General features: G+C 38.8%; 1 protein-coding gene across 1 annotated transcript in view; it reads left to right on the forward strand.

Moving 5' to 3' along the window:
- The window catches only part of SNTG1 (syntrophin gamma 1), a 245,729-nt gene that overhangs the window by 76,330 nt on the left and 150,807 nt on the right, over positions 1–18,592 (forward strand). The window contains exons 9-10 of the mRNA XM_026659517.1: positions 4,047–4,177; positions 9,088–9,217. Of these exons, the coding sequence (XP_026515302.1) occupies positions 4,047–4,177; positions 9,088–9,217 (261 nt within the window). The remainder of the gene's footprint in view (positions 1–4,046; positions 4,178–9,087; positions 9,218–18,592) is intronic.

An 18,592-nucleotide genomic window follows, 5' to 3' on the forward strand; every position in this document is an offset into this window, starting at 1 on the left:
CAAAATTCATAAGAAAAAGGATGGGGGGAAAGAGTTTATAAGTTATCAGTTATTTCATAACTCAAAATATGCTTTGGTGGGTTTTGTTGTTTATTTTTATTTTAAGCAGTTTATTCATTCCCTAATTACAACTGAAAACATCAATGCTGATCATGACAGAAATACAAAGAGAAGGATTCATCTCATCTGGAGTATCTGAAATGAAACAATTTGTTTGTATAAAAGGATTGTATGTGCTTTGTTTGTTTTGTTTGTGTCTGTGTGTGTGTTGAACAGAGCTACTGGCTGTACATGAGTTTATCAGTATATTTTTACCCCAAATGCCCTCAACCTTGAGATTCCTGGTTATCTAGATCATACATAAATCTCTACAGAGTGGGTGCACCTTGTAATTTTCCAGAGTGTGATTTCTGTGTAAGAGCTGCAGAGTGCCGAAGCTTTGAAAAGTCAGGTTACCAGACCAGCTTCATTTTTATAAAAACCTTTTGATATAGAGAAATAATAATAGGTGTATGCAACAATTTTGGCTGAAAAGTATGAGTTTACATATACATAAAACAAAAAATCTCCACTAGACCCAATCCAAATAATGTAATGATTGAATATGAAACAAAGTCAACATCTGAGGGATCAAACCCAGGCCCACTGGACTTACAGTCAATGACTGAATTTTTAATGGAGTGTTCTCTGTGCTTTTGATAGGCATTTATCAAGAGTCCACTTTTCAAATGTAATTGGACCGTGGAAAAATAATTGGTGGTAAAAGTAGTATTGTATTTAATGTTATAATCCCAGATCCTCGCTGCACTAGTGCTCTATTTGGCTTTAGCCAATCTTTGTGCTCCTTTAATCCCATGGTTGGCTCCTAGATAAATTAACGACAGCCTTAGGGTTGCTCTACAATTCTCTGGCTTGTAGCTGCTGCTTAAAGACAGATTATGAAGGAAGGGGGCTGTGACGGATGATGGAATAGACTTAGATATCACCCGGGATTCAGACTCACTGGGAGTGGGGAAATTATCAGCTGGATGCTTAAAACAGTTTTCTGGTGCATTTTTCTGGTGCCAGAATAGGAGCCAGGAGGTGGTTTTCATGCAGACATTTAATTCAAGGATCATATGAGCTGTAGATTCAGAAGATATAAATGTATTGTCTCAATTGAAAGACAAATACATGATGTTTCTGTGGAAAATAAACCATTTAATTACGAGTATTGCTGGTTGAGATTAATTTTCATCCCAAACTTCACTGTAACCTCTCCCATACAGTATACACTTATTTCAAAGTTACGAAGTTAAGATCGCTGCCTTGTGCATATGCATTACAATAAATGATCACACAGAATTTCCCTAGTATAATATATATTTTAACTTTCTACAACTTTAGATACAAGATACATCTCCTAACGTTTGTATGCCTTATGGAAAGAGTCATGGAAGTCAATTATATGCAAGATATTCAATGAATGAATGAATGACTCCTGAGTTCTGCGTCATTTACTGTAGGTCTTAATAGATTCACCTTTCAGTGTAAAAATACTGCATACTACATTTCATTATCTGAGTTTGTAATTACATAGTATACTGTATAGTATATAGGCCAAAGGAGCAGAGTCAAGGTTGCTCATGCAATTTAAATATACATTTCCTGTCTTTTGAAGATTGAATCATGTATCCCTCATGATGGAATTTCACAGGCTTTTCCTTCTAAAGACAAGTTTGTCATTTGAAGCTATTTGTGCAGACACCTTTAAAAAAACCTTAATTTATGAAAGGGACTCAATGATTCACTTCTGTTAGTCAGTGGTCACCTTAGGAAATGTGTTGCAGTTCAAAACACACTTTATGAATGAGTCACCAGCAAAAAATCTTACCAATCCAATACCCAATCCAAATAATTTAGTTGCTGCATATGAAACAAAGTCAATAGCCAATGACCTGAATCTTAATGGAATGTTCTCTGAGCTTTTAGCAGGCATTGATTAGGACCCCACTTTTCAAGTATAATTGCCCCATGAAAAAAATCATTTGTGTCACTGAGTGTGATGGGTCTGCTGTGGTCTGATAAAAATATTTTTGAACTGGTTAAGTTTTTAAAACACAAGTTTCTGCCTGCATGGAATATGTTTAATGATAGGGGTTCTTTCAGTAATGAACTCCCTCCATTCTATTGGCACTATACATGTGTACACAACACAGATCTCTATTTTTCAATGTGAGTTACACACACAGAATGGGGCATTGATGCACCACGTATTACATTTTGTGGCCCTATGCCTTGGTATGAGTTATATCTCATTCATAATTACCAGAGTGTAACTCTCTAGACTAAATACAACGAAAATGTTGTACTTAATAAGAGGGTATTGAAAACAATATTAAGCAGAAGTAGATTCATTACACATTATGCAATTAGTAATTAGTTTTCACTGAGTAAATTACTATACATAGGTATAATTTAAAGCATATTGGGTTCTTGGTAGACAGAATGGACAGTGAGTACTGATTCCATCAGTGATATGTAGTGAATGATGTATTGGAGCTTGTTACCCCCCTCGCCCCCGCCAGGCACAGGGTCAACATAGTGCGTGATTATGTAATACAGTATGGCTATAGGACTGGTGATTGCTGTAGTTAATGTTTTCTATGTATTTCCATTATAATCCCTTTTTCATTCATAACTTTCTGAAACTTTCACCAGGTCTGGCGTGAAATCCTGGCCCCTCTGAACTAAATAAGAATTTTGCCATTGACTTCATTGGGGTCTGAATTTCAGCCCTCTCAGCTTTAAGAGTGTTGTGGTTTTTGTTTTCTGTAAGTAGTTCTGTCTCCCATTTATAATAATATAATTGTTATTATTATTAATTTATTATTATTATTAGTGGTAGTAATAATATCACAGTAGCACCTAAAAATCTCAAATCAGGGATTTATGTCCCATTGTGCTAGGCACAGCACAAGCACTAATTAAAAAGACAATGCATGCCCCAAAGATATTCTTCAGCATTTTGGAAACAACTGAAGGATAGAGAGTAGAAACCTGAAATGTGACAGTAAAATTACTGTTGTAGAAAATTGCTTTGGAGTGTCCTAATAAAATGTGTTGTATTGTGTAGGTCAAGGGAGCATATACAAAACACATGTACACATGTGCGCACATGCACACACACAGACATTGCTATCTGTGAAGATATTCTGTTTGCTTTATTTTAATGTCATTTTAATTATGTCCATAGGATCCTAAAAATATAGGGCTGGAAGGGACCTTGAGAAGTCAACAAGTCCAGCCCCCTGCACTGAGGCAGGACTAATATATTTAGACCATGTCTGACATGTATTTGTCCAACCTCTTCTTAAAAACCTCCAATAATGGGGATTCTATGCATTCCTTTGGAAGCCTATTACAGAGCTTAACTGCCCCTATAATTAGAACGTTCTCTAATATCTAATGTAAATGCTGCTTGCTGCATATTAATATAACATGTGATAGATGGGAGGAATATGGTGACCCCTTGAAGTCGAAGCATTTTATAATTTGGTACTAAAGCAATTGCAGGTTGCCAAGCATGGCAATTTCAAAATATTTATGAAATACTGTATGATAAGCCTCAACTGTGGCATTTTGAATAGCTACTTTTATATTCAACACTTCAAAATATTGTCCTTTACCTTTGAATTTTGAACACCTTCCTTGGCTATTCATTGCAATAACATGATTCAGTAACATTTGATTCTGTTCTTTTGTTTTCCCCAGGCTTGTAATATTCATTTCCATAGTTTACAATATAGAGTATTGGTTGAGGGGATGGCAGTTGTTCGCAGTTCCTCCAATCATACTTGTTTCAGTTTTTGTTTTGCAATCAAAAGTGGAAAAAAAGAAGCATGGAATCTCTCCACAGCGTATAAAACTTGATCAAATAGAATTTTCAGGAAAGATTTTATTACATAAAACAAGGCACCAAATACTTGAAGGAAAAATCTCTCTCTCTCTATGGTAGATGATTATGATAAAGGCCAAAAATCAGAAGTGTTTGAAATTTCTTCCAGGATACGCTATCATGTTCCTCATGGCCAACATCATCAGGGCTTAGGTGGGAGAAGAGATGGTGTGATCTCCGATTAATCCCGCTCCTTCATTCCCGTTTTTCCCAGTACCTCCCAGGATCAGATTTGTGCAGGTAAATAAGTATGTATGCTTGAAATTTGTCTTGCCTGTGGATAGATATAATCTTAATGGTAACTTAGTAAATCAGCACTTCAGTTGAAAAGATAAATATATATTTCCCCATAGTCATGGGCCATAGAGCTACTTGATTGTTCAGTCCTCTCACTACTTGTCACAGTTTAGTTTAATAATGATTCTACTGTTGATCATGGCTCTCAAGCCAGTTTTAATAGAAATCAGCAAGGAAGTTGAAAAATAATAATCATACTGTACTTGAAAATCTTTCCAAATATTTTGCATTTTAGTTGATTTTTGTTCCTGAATCTTATCAAGCAAGCTTAATAAGCACATCAACATTTTAATGGTCTGAACACCTACATATCATTGCTTTCAATTCTGCCAGCAACATACATCAATAGACATTTTATAATAGGTGTCAGTATGAGTTTTACTCTAGTAAATGGGAGGCAGCTGTGTACATGCACACTAGCCCAGTATATTTCTATACTTCAGTCTGCCACCAACGAAGACAAAATTGTTCTTAAGCATTTAGGAATCACAGGAGTTAAAATACAAAACTCTGATAGCAATGGTAACAAATCAGTTACCACATAGATTTCATGATTGTCTGGTATTCCTGACTAGAACTGAGCAAAAAAATTAATTATTTGGTTCATTGGCTAAAGCAAAAAATCTGGAGGAAAAAAGGTTGTTTTGAGTCAAAATATTTTCCTTTGTTTTCAGGTGGTTTTATTTATTCATTTTTTGTTTTAAATGAAAAATCATTTCAAAATGAAAAATTGAAATGTGTTGTTTTGAAATGTCAAAATGTTTTGACTTGGAATTTTCCCCCCCATTTCTTTTTTTTTTTTTTGGCTGAAACAATTTGCCAAATTTCAACTGAATTTGCCAACAGTTTCAGTTGACCCAACTCTGCTCTTGACATCAGCTTCATTTTACTGTTCTTCTGCTTGGTATAGGAAGGATGAGGACTACATCATACCCTGATTACTCATTACAAGGTAGTGATGGATGTTGAAAGAGAGAGAGCATTTTCAAAATGGGAATAAAATGGGGACAGAAAACTTCTCTGGGGAAATGGAAGGCATGTCATTACTTTGGTCAAATTTGAACACTGTTTTCCTGTAAACTCAACTAAGCAATTGACTTCAGTGAGGACTACTCACATGGTTAAAGTTAAGCATGCATGTAACTAGTTGTTGGATCTGGGGCCTTAAAGTTTAATTTTGAACACTGACAAAATACAATTATATTCTATTTTGGTTCTAATTTCAAATGCTTAACATGCATAGACTCATGCAGTTCATACTTAGGTACTGCAGTTTCTTTTAAGAAAGTAACTGTACATCAGAGATTTAAATCCAGGCCATGATTTCCAGAAAAGAACTTTGAGTATGTCTAGGTCAAACTAAAAGGATGTTATGTGTTTTCATCATAGAATAATTGCACAGTCTCCCTGTATCCTCCTGTATCAACTATGTAACCTGAACAATAACCCCAACACAACTTACAAGGAAGAAAGTTGAGTTGGCAATGAGAAAAAATAATGTTTTGGTGGACAAGTTTAAAAAAAACTTTTAGTTGTGTTGGGTAAGGCAGATTCTTGCCCTTCTGAATAGTGAAAATTACTCTGGAATACAACAGTGTCTCAAAATATCTTGTTATCAGAGGAGTGCAGATAAATTCCTAATGATGACTGAAAACACTGAAGCTATTGAAAGCAATATTAATGAGAGGATATTGAAAACAGTATTAAGTAAAAATAGAGTCATTACACATTATGTAATTAGTAATTAAAAGCCTGTTTTCACTAAACAAATTGTGTTACATGATGCCTTTTTATGTCTCAATTAGTTTGTTTGTGTTTTGAAAATATACAATGATATATAAGAATTAACTAAGTATCATTATTGTATACATTACCATAATCATCATCACTTATCTACTTCTAATGTACCACTTTATGCACAGTATTGGAGAGGAACCTTCTATGTAATTTGAAGGTTAATTCAGGACAGTGTTCAAAAAGACTTTGACATGCTTTCAATTGGTTTTTTTATAACACCTTAAAAATGTTACTGTACAGAAATATTCTGTTTCATACACATGCTCACATTTATGATTACCCAAATTCTTGCACACATCCTTGATAACATGGATTAAAGTATAAGCTAATAAAACAGCAATATTTGCAACATACTAACACTTTAACCTGAAAATAAAGCTGCATGCTGCCAGACTTATGCCTTGTGGCTTATTGATTTAAAACCTTCCATGAATTTCGTGCTGCAGAAGCCCAGGAACCTGAATTCTACTCAGGCAACTAATTCAGCAAGAAATCAACTGGCAGACAGAACCAATGTTCTTAAATATTTTCTATACCATAGAATAGAAAAATGTGGTGCAAACCAAAGGGTATTTGAAATCAGATTTTTTCTTCTATATATCACAAACCATGAGTTTGATTTATTTGTGTCTATGTGATCATATATATGAACATCAAAGTGGTTCAAACTTTTCACTGGGGTTAAAGCGGAGATTCTGTATCATCTCAAAATGCCCAGGCCTGGAGGAGAGTCCTTTATCTGATGCTCATTAAGCTTCAGCCAGTAGAAGGCCTTGGGTGGGTTTTTTTGTTTGTTTTTGTTTGTTTGTTTTTCTGTTTTGGTGGGCTTTTTGCTTAGGAGAAGCTGCATTTACTCCCTGATGATAAGAAAGGGGTCAGAACTGGCTTCCCTGAAACCAAGTGACCAACCATTTTGTGCGTGTATATGCGTGTGTGTGTGTGTGTGTGTGTGTATGCCCCAATATCCTGCTGAAAAGGGACTTTTTTTCCTTGTCAAGAAGGAATTTCTGATTATTTTTTCCATGCCTAAAAGAGAGTCAGAACTTCTCTTTGACTCTTCCAGATGAAAAATCCTTGCTAAGAAGGGACTCGACTGTCTGCTTGCCAGGAGTCCTGAAAAAACATTCTTTGCCCAAAACAGAGAATCAGTCTGTTTTCCTGAAAGTGGTCTCTGTTGAGTTTGTGTGAAGTAAGGACCTGACTTTCAGTCAGAAGGGGTATTTAAAGGGAAAACAGATGTGTCTTTGACCAGAACAATCCAACCATGGGAAGGGGGCTCAGGCTGGAGGAACAGGGCTTATATACACTCCCCTGGATGCACAGGAGCCAGTAGTTTACCTGAGCCCCACCAGCTAGTCCACCTGCTCAGGTGATGCCTAATCCCTACTTCCCAGCCACCCACCTTTTCCAACCTAAATGGAGGAGGAGAGAACCTTCAAGGAACGGCTATCCATTTTTTTTCCCTGGATGGTTCAGAAAGACTCCATGCCTTTGAGGTTATGATGGGGGCATTTAAAGGGAAAACAGGCATGTCTTTGACTGGCACTGTTCTTAGATGTGGATGAAGGCAACAGTCACCCCGAATATGGGGGTTACTAACCCACTAAAACAGAGAACCCCAGTGTGCTAGATATACAGAAGCTGCACATTCCACAGAACTATAATGCAGTTTTAAGAAGTAGAAAGAATCTTTACAAAATCTTTTATGATGTCAGCAACTGATTTCATTAAGTGAGACCCAATCCTCCTCTTAAAGATGACTGACTGTGGATGAGCTATTCTCACAGTACCTGAATGACACATGCCTAATTTTGAACTATGAATTTAGTGCTGAAGGATGGAGTTGTCACAGAATGCCAAGTGTGGGTGCCATATTCTCCATGTGCTTTGCAATTTCTTGTTCTGGGAGATGGAATCAGGCTCAGCTTCGGTGGCTCTTCGGCCAGAGACCCAGGAGCCTCCTATAGGCTGCATTTCAGAAAGGCTCTTTACTGAAGAAATTAAGTCCCTTAGTACTTAGTATACACAATTTTTCTCTTGCTTTGCAATTGCCTGGCATTCAACTGCAGTAAATCAGTCTGTAATGCATGACAACTCATTATATAACTGACCAGATTAGGTTACTTGGATGGCTTCCACTTATGTCAATGGGTAAATCATAGACTTTCGTTTGTGCTCAAATATTGCAGAAAGGTAATATAGAAAAATCATTGTGGATCAATTTTGAATTCTCCAATCCTTTCGTAAGTAGTTTAGAACCGGATCATTTTAAACAAAAACTCTGTCACCTATAGGAACCAGCGTAGAACAATTAGACACTAAGCTAACTTCATTTAAAGAATGGTTTTAAAATCAAAGCTTTTAGGGATGAAATGTTTATTTTATGACATTTCATGAAACCTTGCTTTCAGTGTTTGATAATGAATTTCTAGCATTTATATTTTTTCACTTCATATAATAGTTTTTAAACTTCCAAATAATCCCAGATACAGTTGTATAAATATTGAATTTTTTTTAAAAATGCACCAAATATTCTCATTTATTTAGCTTCTGAAGCCATTCGGGTAAGTGTTTGGAGGAGACTCTATGAACTGGAATTCTGAGGGAAAAACATTGTTCTTTAACTGATGTAGAGGCATCATAAATTTCCCAGAACTGAGTAATCATTCAGTCTAAGGGCCAACACTTTCAAACCTGGGTGTCTAAAGTTAGGCTCCTAAATCCATATTAAGAATTTCAATCAACTGCCTAAATACGGATTTAGGAACTTAACTTTAAATAGTCAGGTTTGAAAATGTTGCTCAAGATTTTCATGCAATCATTCTTATCTTTGTAGCTGTGCCATCTATAGAAGTTAAATATCATCTCGATTGACCTGTTATTACATTCATTTTAATTAAAGTCAGATATATATAAAATGAGATAACAAATAAGATGAGAGTTCAGTAGTTGACTATTGTGGTTGAAAGAAAAGCTTTTCTACATGTGGTATTAAGATGATATGTTAGAACATATGACTTTTTCTTCTGACCTGATCTGTTATGACATGTCTACAGGCAAAATGCATTCCAAGTAATTGCTGTGGATGGAGTTTGCAGTGGAATAATTCAGTCTCTCTCTGCTGAAGACTGTATGGACTGGCTACAAGCAATAGCAACTAACATTTCCAACCTCACAAAGCACAATGTAAGTATAGATCAAAGTGGTTCAGTGGATTTCCAAATCATATTTGATCATAGCTATTGTAAAATGTCTTATAGGTTTAAGCATAGAATTATCCATTCATAAACAATGCTTGAGATTTCCTCAGGGAAGTCAACTCAGTCTATCATAAAAGCAGACTTTTTGAAAACTCTTTGAAGGGGAAATCATTTTCTCCCCAGCTATACAGTCCACTTCATCACTATCAGGATTATTTGCTTCTTAGTAGTACCTACCAGATTTAGAGAAACAGAGCTTGAAATGTAGGAAGGTCAGGTGAGTTCTTTATGCATGTCTGCACGTAAAAAGTAAATGTTACTTTTATATATTTTAAAAAATGGAAATACATTTTTCCTTGTAAGTCCATTAGAGCAGGGATCATGTCTACCTTTGTGTTTGCACATCATCCTAACACACAGGCATCCTGATCCAGGCCTCTGGATGCTTCCATCAGATCAACACACAAAATTAATAATGCATTTGTGCTTCATGCTCTTTATTTTATGCATGGTTTAATCTTTTGTGAGAGATGTTTCATATTCTGGTGAGGATACATTTTAATGCAAAAGCTTTCCAAACTACCTTACTTTTAAAATGGCAGGGTATTTGGTAGATTAGATATCATTTGTGTATCAACTTTTGCACGGTATGTTTTTCTTTACTCAAGGGGGGAAAATACACAGGGGCTAAACTTATCTGTGGTATAAGCCATTTAACTCACACCGATGAACAATTCAGCCCATTAGGTTTTAATTTAGGTCCCATAAGATTTCCTTCAATCTGAATTACCTTCCCCTACCTGCTTCAAAATTTGTTTTTATTTCAAATGCTGGGAACATATTGAAGGTGATTTATATTCTAGTTTCAAAACTACGTTCCAGCTGGCAGCAATGTGTAAAAGTCAGTGCATTGGAAAAAACATGATAGACGTGAATTCATCCACCATCTGTAAGCTTCCATGCAATACAAGCCAAATTTCCTGGCTAGTTATTCATTCCTATAATGTTGTTGCTGCATAGAACTGCCAGTCTCACCAGGATCCTGACAAATGAGGATGTTCTTTCTTTCCATTACCAACTTTAGATCATACTATAAACTATTTTTGCTGTTTAAAATAGAGCATTTGTTTTCTCATAATAGTGCGATGTTGCACACAACCATCTGGCATCGCTTTAAGTGGCATCGATTATGCTGTAATCACAGCTGCCTAGAGTAACTTCATTTTGCTAAAACATTGTAGTTACATGACAAGTCTTATTTCAATATTTTACAATGAGCACAATATATAATTCCACAGTAGATTCCATAAAACACTAGGAACAAATGTAGGCAACACTATACAATAAGAGGTAAATGGATAATTATTCTTTTATTGTGCAAATCTTAGGTTGTTTTATCACCGTGGCTCACAATGGAATGGCTTTAATTGAGAGTCTGCCAGGGTTTATAATCCCTCTGCATAATAATTGTCTATATGTATATCTTGAAGTCCAGCCTGCCCATGGCCATGCTGAACTCATGGGAAGTGATAAGGACTCTGTTATTTATAATGTAGTCATACTGTTCTTTAAAAATATCAATTGCCAGTAAGAATTACAGTTGACAGCATACAATGATGAGTGAACGCAAGACCATTTGGAAACACAGGTATGAGGAAAATAACTGCGTTGCTCTGCACAATGATCAGATGAGATTAGAGGTGCTTCTGATTCATCTCCGTACAGAATGGTTATTGACATTCACATACTGTTGCCATTAACAATGTTTTTGCCTAAGAAAGATAAGACATTTAGTCGAGGTCACAACCGATTTTACTTTAACTTGACATGCAGGGCCACAAATGACAAAAAAGTTACAGGTCTTCCTATAAATGAAAAGACAAACATGTATCTACTCTGCTGATTTTTTGGTTTGAATTGCATCTGTACTTACTACTAGTGGTTGTGTCAATGTATTTACTCTGAAATTGTTCAGAAAATGCAGGGTTGTATGCACCCCTTTACTTTGAGGCACAGCACTGAGCAAATGTAAGTAATAAGGGTCAGAAAAGCCTCAATAACTCCTGACAGCCTCTTCCATAGTCACTGTGCATGGCTGAAGCTCTGTTGGTTAGTGCTTGGGTACAGGTAAGGAACAGTGGGTTGGTGTAGCATGCTGCAGAATAATGGTCCGGCAGAAGTTAATACTTTTCTCAGCCAGTAGCACTCAGCTGGAGAACTTTTAATTTATGACCCACAAAATGGCAGAAAAAACATTTGGCAAGTCAAATTTCATAAACCTTTGCATGGGGGAGGGTAAGGCTTTCCCCTCTCCTCCCTGCTTGCACAATGCTTAGTTTGGAGATGTCAGAAGCAGTGATCTATGGCTCCAAAACCCCTGCAAGCAGCCCTTATGGTCTCTTCTAACTGAGGCCTGTGTGGGTGGGGAGGAGGATGGGAAGCTGACAGAGCTGCTGCTGGTTTGGATGCTGGGCAGGAGTGTGAATGTAAAGGGGTAAGTAGTAGGAGCATGAGGACTAGAGCTGAGCAAGCAATTAATATTTTCATTTAGCAGCAGAACCAAAAAAATCCCCCCAAAAAACAGTTGTTGAACCAAAGTTGAATTCTGTTTTTTTCTTTCAGCAAATAATGGGGAAAAAATCATTGGGGTTGAATGACATGTTTCAAATGTCATTTTGATTGCTTTTAAAAATTGAAACTGTTTCAATATTTTTGAAATTGTTTTCCTCATTTTTTTTTTATTCAGCTGAAACTATCTGCCTAATTTGGCTCAAATTTGTGAGTAGCTTTAGTTGCCCTGGAACTGGATTTTTTGTCAAATTTCCCATTTGACTGAAAAATTTCACCCAGCTATACTCCTGAGCTGGTTCTTGGTTGCCCTGCGCTGTTTGAGTAGTTCTCCTCAAAGAAATGTTAACTTCTGCTCATTGACTTCTGCTGAATATCTACTCCTGTGGAGGGGAAGTTGTGTAGTTGGGTGACGGTGGCAGCAAATAGCACCATGGCTTTTAAGGGAACTGTGCTGCGAGGAGCCTAGGGAGTGACTCAGGGGTCATGTTCTTTATTAGGACTTTTTATGTCCACCACTTGCCAGGACCTCAATCATCAATATAGTATATTCTTGAGGAATTCAATCATTTCAAATTTTTGAATGACTTCAGTGGGGACAGAATTTCAACAAAGATCATTATCAAACTCAGCTCAGTTCAAAATAATTTGGTGGCACCATGAACTATACGAGTGCTGCAAACATGAAAAAAGGACAGAAGCTTTAACTCTTTGTTATAGGTAAATACAGCACATCAGGTATTTGTCTAGAATAGGGCTGAACAGTATGTTGGAGGGTGGGGGGGTTTAATCCTCTGTGTCCATTTGTCACTCTTGCCCATTCCTCTTTCTGTGGAATATTTCTACATAGTGTGATAGTATCTCTGCCATGTCTTTCCTTTCTCCTTTCATCATTTCCTTGAAACTCTTCAACAATGTAATAGTTTTGCTTATGACTGTTACCTTGGAGCTAGTACTTTACGATGAAATATTTTGTCAAACATTAACTCCAGAAAGACAGCTAAACCTGGTTACATGTCATCCAGGAGGTGAAGTGGTGACAAAAAGTAATTGTAAATGTAGCACAGAAATGCGTCTCAGATCTTGTGAGATTTACTACACTATCTCAGTTTATTCAATGTATGGAAATGGTGATATTGCACACTTTCCAGGTAAATCTTACAAGATGTTACATACCTGTGAAATTACTGTACCACAGCCATACTGCCCTGCAGAGGAAGAATGGCCTTGTGGTTAAGGCACTGGACTAGGATTCAGCAGATCCTGAGTGAACTTTGCCAAGTTGTTTGCCTTGTGTTTAAAATTCTATTGAAGTCAATGGGACTTAAGCATGTTCTTAAAGTTAAACACAGGTTTAAGTACTTTCCTGACTCAGTGACCTCATCTCTTTGCCTCCATTTTTCTTTTGTAAATTGGGTATAGTTAGGGTAGCCAACTCTCCAGGATTGTCCTGGAGTCTCCAGGAATTAAAGAGTACTCTTTAATTAAAGATTTTGTCATGTGATGAAACCTCCAGGACAACGTTCAACCACACTTGGCAACCCTAGGTATAGTAATACTTTCCTGCCTCCCAGATGTATCTGAATCAGGCAGAGCAGGGACTTGAACCTGGCTCTCCCACAGACTAGCTGAACATCCTAACCAATAGGTTATTGGCTATTCTGTGGGTCTTTCTCCTCCTTCTGGCCTCCTCTGCTTCCCTCCTTTCTCCCCCTGAAATCCATCCTGGACCTGGGAAACTCCTGACAAAAATTTTTTCAGGAAACAGATATATTTCCATAAAACATTTTAGTTTCAATGGAAAAAATGCTTTCTAGAAAAGTTTTCAACCAGTTCTAGTTGACAACCTGTTAGCTAAAGCTAAAGATGAGTGTGGCCAGTCCAGAAGTGGGGGAAATGTTATGTACTGAACGGTCCTGAACTTCTTATCTGGCATTTTCTACCAAGACAAAAAGTCTGCTCATTTGATGTAAAGCAGGCTCTATTTAGTTTAAAGTGTGTCCAGCTGTCCCTCAAACAACATACATCCTTGTGACTACAAAGACCTTGCGGCCTCTTTCCCATCACCCTGTCTGTAATGGGAAGAAGATCCTGAAGGCCCTCTCTCCCATACCGTTTGCCCATTCCTGTTATGATCCTTCTGGAAACATTTACCTCATCTGAGAACTCAAAATTGAACACAATTGCAGTACAAAGATTGGATGTACATTTTTGTTTTCATAGTTTTCTTGAGACATGTTGACCTGACTGAAAATTTTCAGGGGTGCAAAACTCTCAAAATTATTTTAGTCACCTCCTCCTCCTTCTGTTCTTCCACTCCTTGTACATGCTGGGTTATGATCAATCTGCCATTTGAAGACTCGTGTTTCTGTGTCATTGATGTGTTCCTACGGTTTGCTTTCACTTGTTATGTATTCACTTACATTTTCTGTAATTTGCTTTACTTCTTACTTCACTAACTTCACCATACTGACTATGGTGTAATTTACACCATTTGGGATGTAGTTCTGACTGGGTTGCTCCAGATTTACATTATGTGCAGCCTTAGAGCAAAGGCAGGAAGTTCAAAAATTTCTTGATAATGCTACAGTATGTTTTACCAGCTTACCCAGAAGCCCTTTAATTTGGGCAAATATTAGTACCATGTGGGAAGTGTGTGCTCTCTCGGAATGGTGGTGTGTGTGGGGGGGGAACAGCTTCAGAAAATGAAATATAAGTGGCTATGCTTTTGCATCCATAACACTGCAAACTAGCTTTAACATTGTCTAGGATTAATGCGAACTCGCAGTAGGTTGTCTGCTTTCATGAGCACTGCAGTTGTTATGATGTGTTCTAATCACAGTGACAGTGCAAGATGACAGGTCTTGGATTTGGAATAGAAGCTTTGGTTTAGTCACTCTAGGCATTTAGGCAGCTCATGAAGCCCCATTTTTACCTGAGTTCTTAGATAGTATGCTTTTCATTTGCCCCTAAATGTTCAAATAATTTTTTCACAATGTCCATTTTTATTATGAATTAAAAGGAAAGAAACACTCTACAGTAATGTTACTTATTAGTCTCACAGGTATTACAGTGCTATCAGTGTCACTTGATGTAAAATATTATCATTTATGCTACCATAAATAACTACAGCCCCAAACCACAAGCAGTATGAGAGCAAAACACATCCTTAGAGAGGATAAACTGAAAAGGCTTGAGTTTTATTAAATACTTCTTCAAACAGGAGAGTCATAATTTGCCTCTAGAATGTTGTAAGCTTTTTTAAAAAATGCATTCCATTGCCAAATCAGCTGCATTACACTGATGCAGAGGGAATACTTTTTTGTTTGTTTGTTTTGTGAGAGTTATTTCAATGACGCTGGCTCAGAGGTAGGAATACTCCTTCGCTAGTATGTAGCCAAAGTATAAATGGTAGTATTATGTCTACATTTTGCTGAAAAGAAAAATGCCAGAATATTTTTTTCTTTGGCCCCTATGTAGGATTTAAAGTATAGCTTTAAGGCCATTTCCCCTCGATTGTCTAAATTGAATTAAAGTTTGTCTGCAGTTACTGATAGTCCAAACGCATATTCTGATTGGTTGCTAAATCCTTTTAGATAATGCTCTTCCCACACAGCAACCCCCAGGGGAGTAGAGCTGGGACCTTATCACTGAAAAACAAAACCGTAATCTCTAAACTCATTATATGAAATACTAAAGGGACAGTTAATGGGGAGAGGGACAAAAATATTAGTACCAGCCTGGGAGGGAATGAGGAAAGGCAACTGGGATTTTACAGAGAGGGAGTGAATAGAGGGGGGAAAGTGATAATTTTAAATTGCTCTTTCCTGCCAAATTGACCTTTCAACAGCAGAGTGGGGACTTCTAGACACTCACCACAGTTTCAGTTGTAACTGTTTGATACTCCAAAATGAGTTTCTTGTAATAGAAAGTGTTGAAAGTAACTGAATCACTAACTGCTGTTGATATAGCATCCAGGCTTCTAGGACTAGATGAAGAGGGAATAACAAAAATGCTTAGTTGTTATGTAGCATTCTTCATCTGTAGGTCTCAAATCAAATAAAATTATAGCTATTTTTTTCAGGTATGGAAACTGACTACACAGAAGTTAAATGACTTTTAGTTCCTCATTTCTCTTATTCCTCTAGGGAATATATCTCCTAGTGATAGGCCTGGTCTACACTACGAGTTTAGGTCGACTTTAGTCGCGTTAAATCAAATTAAGCCTTGACACGTTCACACGACGAAGCCCTTTCTTTCGACTTAAAGGGCCCTTTAAACCGGTTTCTTTACACCCCCTCCGACTAGGGGATTAGTGATAAAATCGGCCTTAGGGGGTCGGAATTGGGTTAGTGTGGACGGAATTCGACGTTATTGGCCCCCGGGAGCTATCCCACAGTGCTTCATTGTGACCGCTCTGGACAGCACTCTCAACTCAGATGCACTGGCCAGGTAGACAGGAAAAGCCCCGTGAACGTTTGAATTTCATTTCCTGTTTGCTCAGCGTGGAGAGCACAGGTGACCACGCAGAACTCATCAGCACAGGTAACCGTGATGGAGTCCCAGGATCGCAAAAGAGCTCCAGCATGGACAGAACGGGAGGTTCGGGATCTGCTCGCCATATGGGGAGATGAATCAGTGCTGGCCGAACTCCGAAGCAGTAAACGAAATGGCAAAATATTAGAAAAGGTCTCCAAGTCCATGAAGGACAGAGGCCATAACAGGGACACACAGCAGTGCCGCGTGAAAATTAAGGAGCTAAGGCAAGCCTACCACAAAGCCAGAGAGGCAAACGGAAGGTCCGGGGCTGAGCTGCAAACATGCCGCTTCTACGCGGAGCTGCATGCCATTCTAGGGGGTGCAGCCACCACTACCCCAACCGTGTGCTATGAGTCCCTCACTGGAGAAAGACACAGGGAAGCGGGTTCTGGGGACGAGGAAGATGAGCATGAAGATAATGTAAATAGCTCACAGCAGCAAGGAAGCGGAGAAACCAGTTTCCCCAACAGCCAGGATATGTTTATCACCCTGGACCTGGAACCAGTAACCCCCGAACTCACCCAAGACCCTGAGGGTACACAGGGGACCTCTGGTGAGTGTACCTTTGTAAATATTACACATGGTTTAAAAGCAAGCGTGTTTAATGATTAATGATTAATTTGCCCTGGCAATCGCGGCCAGTACAGCTACTGGAAAAGTCTGTTAATGTGTATGGGGATGGAGCAGAAATCCTCCAGGGACATCTCCAGAAAGCTCTCCTTCATGTACTCCCAAAGCCTTTGCAAAAGGTTTCTGGGGAGGGCTGCCTTATCCCGTCCGCCATGGTAGGACACTTTACCACACCAGGCCAGTAGCACGTAGTCTGGAATCATTGCATAACAAAGCATGGCAGCGTATGGTCCCGGTGTTTGCTGGCATGCAGACAACATCCATTTCTTATCTCTCTTTGTTATCCTCAGGAGAGTGATATCATTCACGGTCACCTGGTTGAAATGGGGCAATTTTATTAAGGGGACATTCAGAGGTGCCCCTTCCTGGTCTGCTGAACAGAAATATTCCCCGCTGTTAGCCACGCGGTGGGGGGAGGGGTGAAGTGATCATCCCAGAGAATTGGGTGTGGGGGGGAGGGGAATTAGTTGGGTTTGTGCTGCATGTTAACCCTGAAACTGCAGCCCCTCCTTTTACATTGCAAACCCATTTTAAATGGCCAACCCAACGGGTGCTTGGTATGGTTAATGATAGCAGTACTCTTTGAAACCATCCCCACATGTTAAGAAGGTTAAAAAAGCCAAAAGACTGTGTCTTACCATGGCTGCCTGCAAGCTGAAATCTGTGACCTGGCACTGCGTGAGTGATCTCTCACACCAAACAGGCAGGCCCTCAATATAAGAGGAAAAATGCGACCTTGTAACGAAAGCACATCTGCTGTGTAATGTGAACAGCAAAATGTAACGTGAAAGAGTGTACCCATTGTTCTCTAAAATGTATCTTTTTTAACCACCTCTCCCTTCTCATCCACCAGCTGCAAATGTTTCTCCTTCGCAGAGGCTAGTGAATATTCGAAAACGTAAGCGAAGGACACGTGATGAAATGTTTACAGAACTACAGACTGCCTCCCACTCTGACAGAGCACAGCAGAATGCGTGGAGGCAGTCAATGACTGATTATCAAAAAGCCCAATATGAGCGAGAGGAGAGGTGGTGGGCTGAATCGCGGGCTGAGGAGGAGAGGTGGCGGGCTGAATCGCGGGAGGAACAGAGGAAGTTGCGGGCTGAAGATGAGAGGTAGCGTCAGCTTGCACACAGAAAGCAAGAGTCCATGCTCCGTCTGCTGGAGCATCAAACTGATATGCTACAGCGTATGGTTGAGCTGCAGGAAAGGCAGCAGGAGCAGAGACCGCCGCTACAGCCCCTGTGTAACCAACAGCCATCCTCCCCAAGTCCCATTGCCTCCTCACCCAGACGCCCAAGAACATGGTGGGGGGGCCTTCAGCCACCCACTCACTCCACCCTAGATGATTTCCATAGCAATAAGTTTTAAAGTTTTAAATTGGAGTGTGTCCTTTTCCTTCCCTCCTCCCTCACCCATCCCGGGCTACCTTTCCAATTATCCCCCTAGTTGTGTGATGAATTAATAAAGAATGCATGAATGTGAAGTAACAATGACTTTATTGCCTCTGCAACTGGTGCTTGAAGGGGGGAGGGTAGGGGAGGGTGGGGTGGTTGGTTTACAGGGAAGTAGAGTTAACCGGGGGGGGGGGGGGGGGCGGAGATTTCATCAAGGAGAAACAAAC

The sequence above is a fragment of the Terrapene carolina genome, unplaced genomic scaffold (assembly GCF_002925995.2).
Source record: "Terrapene carolina triunguis isolate 2854851 unplaced genomic scaffold, T_m_triunguis-2.0 Scaffold58, whole genome shotgun sequence".
In the NCBI taxonomy this organism is placed as follows: Eukaryota; Metazoa; Chordata; order Testudines; family Emydidae; genus Terrapene; species Terrapene triunguis.